At 38.9% G+C, this 14,343-nt stretch overlaps 1 protein-coding gene across 1 annotated transcript; it reads right to left on the reverse strand.

The window, feature by feature from the left end:
• Positions 1-5,866: 5,866 nt before the first annotated feature.
• Positions 5,867-7,431, reverse strand: ora6 (olfactory receptor class A related 6). The gene has a single exon (XM_074616180.1). The coding sequence runs from the start codon at positions 7,072-7,074 to the stop codon at positions 6,148-6,150; it is 927 nt and encodes a 308-aa protein (XP_074472281.1). The 5' UTR covers positions 7,075-7,431; the 3' UTR covers positions 5,867-6,147.
• Positions 7,432-14,343: the final 6,912 nt, after the last annotated feature.

Below are 14,343 nucleotides of genomic sequence, written 5' to 3' on the forward strand. Positions count from 1 at the left end.
TCTATCAAACATACACACACACACACACACACACACACATCCGTGCTCTCGGAGCTGTGACGTAACACGTTCTTCACCATGGCGGTCGAGCTGCTCCCAACAGCCAATGCTCGCACGCTCTCCCTCCCCAGGACTGAACCGAACGGCCAGTTAGTTGTTTCAGTCATGGTGTCAGTTGGCCGGACAATTTTGACCCAAACACACCCTAAATAAAACACAATAAAATTTATTTTTGTCGCAAGGGACAGTAAATTCAGTTTTCTTGTCAACACTGCATTAAAATAAACCTGCACCGTGTTCAATAACGTATTATTCACCTTTTACACCACGCAAAAACAACGTCGACTGGCCGTGACTGGTTTTGCTTCTCTGACTAAATGGCAACTAACTGCCTACGAAATATATGATAAATACAGGCTAATGTAACTGAATGCTTGCACCGTGAAAGAATAACCCAAATCTTGAGCATTTAATTTAATTTTAATTAAAATTTTAATTATTAATTTTGTGGTTTAAAATATACATTTCCGTCTAAACGTGTGATGTGGTGCCTTCTTTAAATGGGGTCGTATGTCCCGTGTTCACGAGAAGAGTTCCGTATGAACGAACGTCCCCCTCTTGTGGGCAGATGGAAGTTGGCCGGACAATTTGACCCAAATAAACCCCCAATAAAATAAAATTAAATGTCTTTTTGTAGCAAGGGGACAGTAAATTCAGTTGTCTTGTAAACAATGCATTAAAAAATAACCTTCACCGTGTTCAACTACGTATTATTTATCTAAAACAGCTGGGAAAACAAGGTAGACTGGCTTTGTTTATCTGACAAAATAGCGGCTAACTGCCTACGAAAATATGATAATAAAGGCTAATCTAACTGAATGCTTGCCCCCGTGAACAAAATAACCCAAATCTTGAGCAAAACAGCATTTAATACAGCATTTAATTTTGTGGTTTAAAATATATATTTCCGTCTAAACGTGTGATGTGGTGTCTTCTTCAAATGGGGTCGTATTAACCGTGTTCACGACAAGAGTTCCGTATGGACGACTCCCTCTTGTGGGCAAATGGAAGCTCATTTTTAGGAACATAATATTTGTGAATATATTGTAATTTTAGTGGTATATTTTAATTCTTCGTTAGTGTATAATATGTCTGAGGAAAATGTTGATTTTCGTCTCTTTTCCTCTGTCATTATGCCTTCACATTTACTGCATTATGTTAACCACTACTTGCTTGCTTAGCCTCCGTTGCTACTAGACGACAGTTACCAACAGTAACGTTAATATCGCCGTTGCTTAGCAGCAGTGTTCTCACGACTTAGTTACGAGTTTCATTTGAACGCAGCAATACTCCCACATTATAACCATAAACCTCCTGCTGGCAACAAGCATTAGTAAACCATACAAATCACTCACTATTCAAGTAAACTTAAATGCATTAGTGTCTTAATGTGACTGACAGATAAGCCTCTTTGTTGTTTGTAAAGTGAAATAAACGCAGAGGAAGGAAGAAGGCTCAGTAGTGAGTGAGTGGAGGGAGTGGAGGGGGTTGGGCTATAATAACAAATGGCTCGATGCTGTATAAGTAAAAATATTACTATAAATAAATAAATAAACCAGTGAATAAATGAGGCGAGTGAGCATCACAGCTGTTATGCATGATTGTAGACGTGGGTTTAACGTCCAAATTACATTTTTAGTTGATTAAGTGAAATATAATCTTGAGTCTTTTTGTGTTTTCTTGTGAAATAAAACACAACAACACGACTTCCTGTCACGGATTATAGCTCCGATGTAGGTTTATAATATACTCACATGGAGAGACTGAGTTATGACAACATGAAGACTGATATGTGTTATTAAAGCAACAGGGCGGGGTCTAACCAGGACTAGGAAGAAGAGAGAGAAGCCCACATGAACCCACGGAGCTATTGTCTTCCACGTGGGGATCTGGTGGTGACATGCTGCAGCCATGTTGCATGCTGTGGAGCAGCAGTTTATCCTAAAACCTGTGCACTTATTTGGCTTTGATAAAATTATGCAACACAATGTATATACTTGGTAGTCAGAGATATATAGCTTGAAAGGATTTTTACATACAGAGTCCACGTTTCATATGAAGACAATACACAGTTGATGCTGCACAAGACAAAATCTTCCATAACATTTTAAATTAATATCAATTAATAAAGTTGAAATCTTTTCAGAGGAACAGACAATATATTAAGTGGTCGGCATGAATTAATTTAGCCTACTGTACAACTTGGATATTTGATTTATTTAAAAATCTAAATTAATATCACTTAATAGAATAAAAAAAACTGATTGTATATGTAGGATATCCGTGTAAAATATGGACATGAATTGAGCTCACTCTTTGTGGACACTGATTAAGTTATGTTGCACGCTTGCCTTGTGTTATTGGAGCACCAGCAAATGTCTTTAGACTGACTGATGGGATTTTGTGGTGGTATTACCTTTTATTATATCTTTATTTTTACTAATGGCATTAATGTGTATATCATATTTTTTTCTTTGTTCGTATATTGTTTGGACCCAAATGTTTTATCTGTTTGTGTCAATAAAAGAACTAACTAACCAGATTGTGCAAACTGATTTAAATATCTGCAAATATAAGGAGGCAAGAACTCTTTAATAAGTGTGTCTTTGTTATTTTACTTCCATAATAACAAACAATACAGTGTGCACTGACAGCTACCAAATTGTGATGTCACTAAAATCAGCAGTGGCAGCACAGACAAAGAATAGGGCACAGACTGTGTATGGCCTTTGTGAGCTTTCTGTCACAACTGTCAAACCACATTTAAAAAAAACACGAACAGGCACAATATTTAGTCTATCATCACCATTTTAAAACTAGTGTTAATAAGGGACTGCTGTTGAGTTCAGACGGTGGACGTGATATGTAGTTATTTTGTCAGGATTACATTTAAGGCTCAGATTAAGATGTCAAAACAGAAGAAAAACAATGACCAAGTCTTCACAATGCAGCCCGGCTCCTCATACCTCATGTTGTTATTGGCTCTACAGTAGTTTCTGTGGTACATTTGAGGCTGCAAAGTTAATGTTAAAGTTTCCTGTGCTGACTCATTTAGCATATTCACTATAGTTTCTTTATGGATAACAATTTAAAATGTAAAAGTCACATGTAACCCCATATTAGCAGAAATTTAACATCAACCTCCGATCTCCTAGATCTAAATGACTTTGATTAAATTGGTCACAAACAGACTCAGTAGACCACCATGAATAATATTTGACTCATGTGTAATCACTTTCAACAGTATTTATCCTGCACTTGACTCATAAACAGAATCGATACCTACATAGGGGAGAGCGGGGTCAGTTGGGACACTTTTGTATCGACACCAAATAACCTTCCATTACTCACAGACTTCTTGAACAGTAATAATAAAAAAGGATCTCTGAACAGATATAACAATTTATCAAGTTTTTTAGAGCCCAACTCAAAAGTGAAAGACACAATTTTGTTAAATGTAGGGTGGAGTCAGGTAAAATGGGCCACTTTTTGGTAAATGATTTATAAGACCATCAAATAAGCTGCGCATGAGATCTAATGATATTTTTTTTATAAATTGGCATTGGTCTCTTAAATATTTATTTAAAAAAAAAAAAATGTGAAAAAGTGTAATTGTTTTGGAATTATGGGAGTTAGAGTATCAGCAGGTTATTCTCCCTTGGGCCAATATAAAAAGAGGGCATGCAAGTAATTTCAGCTGAAATCATTTTAATTTTAACATTAAATTAACACTAACTATTGTCTTTGGTGTGCCACGGTAACAACACCATAAATACATTTCATAGAATTAAAAAGTTGAACAGGCTATTTCATTGAGTAATGCAAAAAATAACTGATCATGTTGTATGGGTGTGTGTTTCTGCACAGTGTGTGTGTTTCTTGGACTGTGTGTAGCTGTAAACCTTTATCGTCATCATGATCATATACATACAGGTACATACAGGAAATTTGAGCTCTGCATTTAACCCATCCTCAGCGTTGTAGGAGCAGTGGACTGCTGTAAAGCGCCCAGAGAAAATTGGAACATCTTCAACAAACAGAACATCAAAAGACATTAATATGTCCTGTAGCTAGTCCTTAACATCTCATCTAGTCAGGTCTTGTCCTGCGTTCCCTTCAAACACTGTCTGCAATGCATAATAAAAAAAAAAAGAAAGATTATTAAGATTTTGCTTGCATTCATATCTAGACCTATGAGCCTGTTTTGCACCCTAAATTTCTGTGTAACTTCTGTGTAAAAGTGTGTTTGTATGTGGCCCATTTTAGCTGAAAATTGTGGCCCAATTTAGCCGACATGGTTAAGATAAAATGGGCCAGTACCTTTTTTGTTTATTTCCACTTTTTTATTTGAAAGAGCCTGTCAAAACATTGCTTATAAACATTTTGCTTTGTTTGTAAGCTAACTTCTAATTGCTTTAGTGTCCTTATTAGTGATGAGTGACATTTGCTATGTCAGGCTCACTTCCCATACAATTTCTCTGACATGCTTCATGTAACACTATGCCCTTCCCATATTAGCAACCTCAGAACAATCAAAACTATTGTTACATGTCAACTAGTGTTGTAGCAAACAATGCAAGATCAGTTATTGTGATTGGCTGTAAAATTTTAAAGAGCTATGATGCTCCAACCTTATCTGGCCCATTTTACATGATGGCCCATTTTACCTGACTCCACCCTACAAAGAGTGCATTTTCTCAAAATTCTGTCTCCCTGGGACAGTTGGGACACCTTATTCTGGGATAAAAAAAAAAAATCATTTAAAATTGTCCAAATTTTAACACTTGTTCACACATTTCTTGGAGAAAAATAAATTATTATACTTTCATAAATTACTGAGATATTTGGCAAAAAAGGGTTTCTGACTGACTGCCACTTGAATAAGCATTCACTCAATGACTTCACAGTGGGTCTTATTCAATTAGGAAAAGCCTTTGTCTTGTTTTTTTTTGTTTTTTTGACAAGGTAGGAACTATAAACGATATTGTCTCAACAGCCCCTGGGTAGCTGTCCGAACCGTCCGTGGTAGAGCAAATATGCTATGTGCTTGCTACCAACAAAAATTCAGACTAGCATCACTAGCATCAACAGATAGAGTATAAAATAAGCTTTCCAACAATATATTTTTTGTATGTGGCATAACTAAAAACAGTATGGTAGAAGAAAATAACAAAAGAGACAAAAAGTTTACTTACATGCGTAGATTTAAAACTGCGAATGAAATGGCATAGTCAGAAGGTCTCCACTCTGAGGTTGAAAGTGAAGATGGTGTGTCTGAGTATGAGCATGGTGAATGGCATATTGCTTTCTAACTTGCTAAAAAGGCTCTGTCCTAACTGTCCCACACCCAATCGACCCCGCTCTCCTGTTACATTTTCTCCTAAACTGCAGAAGAGAATAGAGAAAGATGACATCTTATTGTATTCTAAGCACAAGTCATGTTGGTGTCACAAGAGTTCATACACAAATGCAGCTTTTATATGTAGGATTGCATTGAAAAATAAGGTGTGAGTTTGCATTTATCAGAGCGAAGCAGACTTTTCTTTAGAGTTTATTTTGGCTTTCACTGCACCACATGAAATTTACTCACCCTCCTCCAACTGCCAGGCTGTAGGAGAGCATCCCCAGGAACAAAAACATTTGTTTTTTCAGCCTTAAGAATGACAGTTCTTCAGTGCTTTTGTCATTCAAAAACAAACATCTGCTGCAAGGCTGATTAAAACACTTTCTAAAATATATAAATCTTTACATTTTTAAAAAAGTTTTGGGACTGAAGACGATTTTTGATTGAAAACAAATAGCAAAAACAAAACTTAAACCAAAGGACCTTTAAATTTCAAATCAGAAGGTTTAAAATTGCAACACAAAGTTTTAATCTGTTTACTGATGAAAGGTACAAAAGCAAAACCTGAGCAAGATGAAGTTTTTAAAGATGTCTTTCCCTGAACTAACTCAGTGAGTTTAGTAACATAATATCACTGTCAGTTTATAACATGTAATTATAAAATAGCATTTTTATATTTTATCACTAAAAACAGGAGAGCTCATTCCAATGTCAAAAACACACGTCTGGCCAGAAGAAAAGCTTCACTTCTTTCTAAAGGTCTTGAGGGAGAACAGGTTATTCCCTATCCCGTACACGTACGGACTGATGGATGTGTAGGAGGTCGAGATAAAGAACTCAGCTTCCGCCCAAAAGGGAAATTCGTCGGGGCTAACAGTCAGCTGGAAGATCAGGTAGAGAGTCCAGTCCACCTGGAACAACCCCATAGCTGCCAGCACCGCTATCGTGCTTCGATGGAGCCGCAGACCTTTGCTCTTCCTGTCGAACTGCCTCGACCCGCTCACGCTCACCACCGGCGTCACCGTCTTCCTCTGGTTCAGCAGCACCGTGATGATGAGGCAGCTGGTGACAGTGACGATAGCGAGAGGCAGCACGTTGCACACCAGGATGAACAGGTATTTGTAAACGCGGTTGACTATGGGGCAGTAACTTTCACCGCACTCAAAGAAGTCCGGAGGGCAGCTGTTGCTGTTCGTCGTGATGTTCCCCGCGGGGCCTTCATGGTTCATGAGAAAAACGGGGAAACTCAGCAGCGTGGCGAGCGCCACGCAGACCCCGCTCACCATCCAGGCTGACCTGATGCTGTCCAGATAGATTGGGAGGTTGCCCCTGTTGCTGGCGTCTCTCAGCTTCTGCTGGCGGAAGATGCTGATGAGGACGGTGAAGAGGATGCTGGTGATCTCACCGAAGACCGTCAGGAACTTGAGCGTGCGACAAGACCAATTGTCGATGTTGAAGGAGGAAGTCTGGAGGATGATGATATCGTAGATGTTCACGATGAGAATTTCCTCCAAGTTGGCTGCAGCTAGTCCCAAGAGAAACAACTCATAGGATTTGACTCGGGAGAACTTGGTCTGAGCGATGGCGAGGATGAGAAATACATTACCCACAAGTCCTACGCAAGAAATGAAGACTCTTAAGATCAGGAGGCTGACAGAGTTATCAACCATTATTGAAAGTAAGCTTGATCACACAGAAGCAGGCAGAGATGTGACTCTTGGAGCAAAGTGGTGTCGTCTCTCTTTGCCGCATCACTGACCAGACAGCCTTGTTATCAAGTCCTCAAAGGTGGCAAGAATCCAGATCGGTGATTGGCTGCGCTCATTATAGAGAGAAAGGGAAAACAAGAGGACGCTGGAAACATGGAAGGCTGGGAGTCATTAAAGTTTTACCTCTGAGCATTTCATCTGGTGTCTGATTTAAAGCAGTGACATGTTTTTCCACCGGCTGACATCACCAAATGCAATTCCTGCAAGAGCTCATTTACATCCTTATAGACACTTGTTCTCCACCTCATTTTCTGTCATTTCATGGTTTAATTGGCATGCTGTATTTTGATTTACAATGCACAACTGTGACATACCAAAAAAATCAATTTGATGACATCTTTCTTTACATCTCCCCTATCACCCATTTGTAGGCAGTTTACTTGAGTAATGTTTCTCCACCCATTAATTAGAGGTGTAAAACATCGTGAGGGGATAATGTCAAATCCTTTGTTACCTCTTCAGGAAAGTAAAAGACAATATATTTGAGATACTGATATAAAAAATACCATTGCTTGATTGGAAAGAGAGCAGTGATATAAACAGCTTGACCTTGAGAAACACATAACTGATAATATCCACCTCATATACTAAAGGCTACCTTATAGCCTAGTGTACATGTGTGTGTAATTTACTAGTGGCCTATATATTTACATCATTCAGAGAGGAAATGTTTGCAGTCAAGGCTAACACTTTTATAGACCATATCACAGTTGTAAATGTAAACATTCTAAATGTGTCCCAGGTTATTTCCTGTTGCAGTGTATGTGAATGACATCAGCTGACAGGAAGTAAACTTGGACCCAAGCTGTTGCCTTGGAATGCAATTCTGTTGAAATAGTCTATACATAGATATTAAACAGTTTTATATCTATGGGTCTATAGCAGGGGTTCTCAACATTTTTTGGACCAGGGTTACAGCGGCGAAAATTATGAGGACCCCTTTCATAATCGTAACAGCGATTCAGCATATGCTTACTACCATTCATACACTTGTGCACTTTCACAAGTCAACATTTAGTCCGCTTTAATCGAACTTTGATGCAGTTCGTTTGGGCGGTTGTGAACGCGGTAATCGTACTCTGGTGCAGACCGAAACAACATGTCTGAGGTCCTCTTTAATTTGTGCACTGTGAAACCGAACCAGACTAAACAGAAAACAAACCAAAAGTATTATTTTCACTCTGATTCTTACAAACGGCTTGTGAAAGCGCCCTTAGATGTCATTGGAACTGTTTGTATTCTAAAACTTTTCAACCTAGATACTTCAGACCTGTTTCATAGTGTTAAACAGAAACCCACGTGAGTGAAGTGACTGATTCATGACAGATTGACGTGATGTGTCACAATCATATTAGACTCTATTGGCCCAGAGCTAACGTGGGTAGGAGTAATGGACACAATATGCTTGTTTTATTGGCGCAAATGGTGCCCATCTGTAGATATACACTTTATAATGATAAAGGGCAATTTTATAATTTATAGCAAATTATTTTGCGGACCCCCTGACAGAGTGCCATAGACCCCACTTTGAGAATCACTGGTCTATAGAGTTCACAGTGTCAGTGTTGTTTCTATCAGTATGAGAGAACAACTGCTGAAAACTGACATCTTTGCAAATCTAGTCCCTCTAGCAAACCAATAGGATGAGGGTGGATGAATATCTCTGCGATTTAGCTGAGGTAGGCTAGTTAAGACTTTTAAATTTAAAATTTAAATAAAATAAATACATTTTAAATAAATTAAAAATTGTAAATTATTGAAATATCAACATAAAGAATATGTGTCTGAGTCTGTGTTTATGCATTTGTGTGGTGGACAAAAAAGAGAAAAAGAGATGATGGGACAATCTGGACGCTGCTGTTCACACAGGACCAGTTCATGTTCCAGCTTGTCTTTTTTCCTCTTTTAGTGCGCTGTCTAGTTAGCAGACTTTCTCTTCAATCAAGCCCTGCATCATGATTCAGCTTAATTGTGAATCCCACTGTGTGTGTGTGTGTATGTGTTTGTGTGTGTGTGTGTGTGTGTGCGTGTGTGTGTGTGTGTGTGTGTAATTAAGGATAAGCCTTACATTGGCAGTAAATGGGTAAACTAAGTGTTATGTAATGAGCCTGGACAGCTTAGTAGTCCTTTTTCACTATTCAATAATTATCAATCAGAGACCTGATCAAACAGCATTTACTAGTGGTTTCATGGAATCATTCTATTAAGGTGCAACATTGTTAAGTGATTGCTATATAGATGTGTTTTTTATGCGCCATTCTTTTTTTAATGTAACTCCAACCCAATGCACAACTCTGTTGTTTCAATCTAATAGAGATTTAATTGGGGTTTTCCACAAATCAAATCAGTTATCTTCTTTATTTTACACACTCACTGGAGTGTGTCTTGTGGAAATCCCCCCAACTATAACCTCCTTTATTAGACGGAAATGGCTTTGGGTTGGCAACACAAAACAAATTGTTCTAGTGGTTAACACTTGAACAAGTCTACAGCCACGCTAACTGCTTTATGAAGCTGTACTCATAGGCGCCACAGTGCTTTGAGACAAAAGCTAACATCAGCATGCTAAAATCCTCACAATGACAACAAAGAACGTATATTGCTAAGGAGTGAAAGTCAATCATACGTTCCATTGCAACGCCAGCGCCCAGCAGCAGATTACCACCATTTTGGACTGAAAGCGACTACCAAATGCCCGTAAAACATCTGCCTACAAAGTGCTGTACAAAAGTAAAACTAAATTATTTCTATTCTATTGTCATAATTTTAATGCCTCTACCGAAATGGCCTGTGTTGAACAATATGCATGCTATTATAACCATTTACTTACTTATTTATTCATTAAACTTTTTTGCCCGGCTGCTTCCCAGAGGAGCATAAAGTGAGCGATGGACATAAATGGAAGTTAGAAAAATCCAGCACACAGATTTTGAGAGTAAGAATAAAAGTGATGAATTACAGCCAATATATCCATTATTACAGCTGCATACAGCTAACAGGGTTGGTCATTACACTTTCATTTGAACCCCTCAAAAACTCTATTTAATATATTCCCTTTACGTGTGTAATAGGAGCCTAAGGTGTCAGGAAGGAATGGAGTGGCCTTCCGCTCCTTAAACTTATTCTGTTCAAAAGATGGACTGTCAAATATGTCTTGTGCACTTGTGACAACCATCTCCATCAGCTGGTTGTCCCTATGTTTTTTTAATGTGGAAAAATAAAAAATGGAAGCAATCTTAAAAATGTATTTAAGAGGTTTAGTTTCATTAAAAGGCAACAACCTAACACATCTCCTGCACCAAGAGAGCATAAACAGGAAAAATCATTCCTACAAGTGCATTTTTATCCTTAGAATACTCAACTCATCCTTATGTCAGTCACTCGATATCAGTCACCTGTGACAACCAGCCCGAAGAGATTGTGACAAGCATCCCCAACTGGGATCTTTTTGCAAGCGACTAAGCTAACAACCACATGTTGTAGCCTAGCTATGAAAAAAACCAAACTATGGTTCTCCCTTCATTATTCTCCCGTAATAATTGTTTTACTATAAACCCATTGTGTTAAAGCCTGGAAGAGAAACACATCAGAGCTGGATATTTACATTTTGACATGAAAAACACTCTCACCTCAATGTCAAGTGTCTTACTCCTGAAATGACCCTGTAGGTGACCTCTGACCCCAATTCTAGAGAGTGAGATCTAATGAATGTGACTACCAACCCCGTTCTCCAACAAGAGGAAAAGTCAGGGGGTCACCAAGATCAGTAGGATTCATCCTTTGAAGGACCATGAATGTGTGTACAGAATTTAAAGGTGCTATTGATAACATTGATAACATTCATCCACTAGATGTCGCATTCTCCCTCCCCCGTTGGGTCGGGGTGCCGCATCGCCCTGTCTGGGTTTATTTGACATCAATGACTCAGTAGATAATGGGAGTGATTAATGCTTAAAATATTACATTTAAATTTGCGATATTTGGAATAAAGAACAAAGAAATTATATTTGTAAACAAAATGTACTCCTCAGCTTTGATTGGTTGAGTTACAATTGATTTTGTTGATGCAGTACTTGAGTCTGTGTGGATTCACAGTTTTTATCACCTGTGAGATGAACATTAGTGACTATAACATAGATGAAGACTTCCTCACTTTTTTGTATTTTCACATGGTGAAAGCACATGTGATGTTAAGCATTGTCTTAAGACATTTTGAGTTGTCGCAGTCAGAAAAGCACAGGTGTAAATAACAAAATGAATGGCTTACTGAGGCACTTTAGAACAGAGCCATCATTAATGTTATTAATAACACCCATGCTTTTCCTACTATGACAAGTCATATTTCTACTGTGAAAGAGGCCTATATGTGAGTCTTAAATTGACTTTTTATTAAGTTGTTGTATGGATAATTCAAAGTGGAGACTTGGCCTGTAAGGACTGCAGACCTAACTTGATTATGAGCGTCGTAATTTAAAGTCAAACCTGAGGAACTGGGATTTAGGACTAAACTTGGACTTGAACCACGCCACCTCGGCTACAAAGCTGCATAAAATTCCATCTAAATGTTAATATGCCGCAGCAATCAGAATGAATCACTTGCCAATCACTTTGTTAAGCTGCTGTTCAAAAATTATATTGCTCGTGTAAGAATTACATTTAATTACCAGTTCACCAAATTAAAATGTGTTTGACACTTGCAGTGAACTGTTAGCTGTTGTCTGTGGAGTTAATTAAGTGTGAAGGTGTGAAATAGAGTTTATAGAGGAGACTCAAAAACTAAAATGCATGGTTGATTTAGGACATCCAACAGGAAGGAGTGTGAGAGTAAAAGCATCCTGTCTTGTGGTTTCAGACCTCCACTTTTTCAACACTCAGACACTTTAATTCCACTCATTTTTGTTACCAAAGTGGGTTCAAGCTCCAACATCAGCAAGCATCTGCAGCAGTGGGGTTTTATAGATAGATAGACAGATAGACAGCTTTATTGATCCCTGTGGGGAAATTTGATTGCCACCAAGTCAAACAACAACAAACAACAAAGACATAGTACTTACAGTACACCAATAAATAGATAACATCATAAGAAGCCCTTTGAGACATAATCAACAACTGAGAGGTACCATGGATCTAGGCCATATCTAAAAATGTTCATTCAAAAATCTGACCGCTGCTCGAACAAAAGACCTCCTGAGTGGTTCAGTAGAACACTGAGGCATCACTAGTCGCTCACTGAATGAGCTTCTGAGTCCGTTAAAAACACCATGTAATGGATGGCCTTCAAAATACAAAACTGTTTTTAGTTTGGCCCTTATAGAGTCTGTGCTCTGACCACTCATACATAACATAGAAGTTAATTTTCCATGGGGGTTAAATGAAGACATGCCCCCCCAACCACCTCCCTTGCATGCATGCGCCATTTTATCCCCAAGAACCTGAGACTACTCCTATGCTGAAAAACTATCAACTTCCCAGTATGAACACTTGAATAGACCTCATTTAAATCATTACGGCCCAAAAGTTATAAAATGCACTAATAGCCTAATCCAGAGTTATTTCCCTTCCTCTCTTCATGTGAATGAGCCCCAGACTGGGTCACAAATTCAGGACTCTCCTCATTTGAAATTGCATTATTTGGGGGAATATTCCTAAAAATGATTAAATGATTGCATTTAATCATTTTTAGGAATATTCCCCACAAAATGCAATTTTCCCCAAAAAAATTTGGGGGGGAAGGAGTTGCCCACTTTGCATGGAAAAGCTTGGAAAGTCAAAGTCCATATCTTGCCAAGTAAAAGCCTCCATACAAAATCTCTGGTTTATGCTTTTGGGGGGGGGGGGGGGGTCATGGGTTAAGGGACCCATATTTGCACCCTTTTGGCATGGAGGGCAGCTTTTCCTGGCCTGCATCCCACTTAACCGGTTTGCAAACAGGTGCTTCCACAGTCATCATCGTGTCCAATTAATGCCACAGCAGACATCACCTCCGGGTAAAGTTATACCAGGGTGCGGTCCAAATAAGAGGCAACTCCTACAGCCTGCAGTTTACGCGTGGATACCCCTTTAAAATGTTCTCCATGTTGCCATCATCACATGCTTCAGCACAGAAGTAAGATGCTTCTTCTTCTTGTTGTTATGTAAAACATTTCTTATAGTCTTAAAAGGGACTTTTTGCTGAGCATTTCTTCACTTTGTAAGGCAGGAGGAGGGGGCCCAGCCCAAAAGTTGTAAAACGCACTAATAGCCTAATCCAGAGTTATTTCCCTTCCTCTGTTCATGTGAATGAGCCCCAGACCGGACCACAAATTCAGGACTCTCCTCATTTGAAAATGCATTTTGTTGAGGAATATAATCCTAAAAATTATTAAATGATTGTATACAACTATATTTGACCCATATCTGCACCTTTTGGCATGAAGGGCATACTTTCCTGGCCTGCATCCCACTTTTGAGGCACACTTAACTGGTTTGCAAACAGGTGCTTCCACAGTCACCACCAACCTGTCCAATTAATGCCACAGCAAACATCACCTCCGGGGAAAGTTATACCAGGGTGGGGTCCAAAGAGGAGGCAACTCCTATAGCCTGCAGTTTACGCGTGGATACCCCTTTAAAATGCTCTCCATGTTGCCATCATCACATGCTTCAGCACAGAAGTAGGATGCTTCTTCTTGTTGTTGTTATGTAAAACATTTCTTATAGTCTTAAAAGGGACTTTTTGCTGAGCATTTCTTCACTTTGTAAGGCAGGAGGAGGGGGCCCAGCCCAAAAGTTGTAAAACGCACTAATAGCCTAATCCAGAGTTATTTCCCTTCCTCTGTTCATGTGAATGAGCCCCAGACCGGACCACAAATTCAGGACTCTCCTCATTTGAAAATGCATTTTGTTGAGGAATATAATCCTAAAAATTATTAAATGATTGTATACAACTATATTTGACCCATATCTGCACCTTTTGGCATGAAGGGCATACTTTCCTGGCCTGCATCCCACTTTTGAGGCACACTTAACTGGTTTGCAAACAGGTGCTTCCACAGTCACCACCAACCTGTCCAATTAATGCCACAGCAAACATCACCTCCGGGGAAAGTTATACCAGGGTGGGGTCCAAAGAGGAGGCAACTCCTATAGCCTGCAGTTTACGCGTGGATACCCCTTTAAAATGCTCTCCAT

Source organism: Sebastes fasciatus, chromosome 18, assembly GCF_043250625.1.
Source record: "Sebastes fasciatus isolate fSebFas1 chromosome 18, fSebFas1.pri, whole genome shotgun sequence".
In the NCBI taxonomy this organism is placed as follows: Eukaryota; Metazoa; Chordata; class Actinopteri; order Perciformes; family Sebastidae; genus Sebastes; species Sebastes fasciatus.

Excerpts from the sequence above, each read along its gene's own strand:
- ora6 (XM_074616180.1), bottom strand. The coding sequence starts at position 7,074 with ATGGTTGATAACTCTGTCAGCCTCCTGATCTTAAGAGTCTTCATTTCT.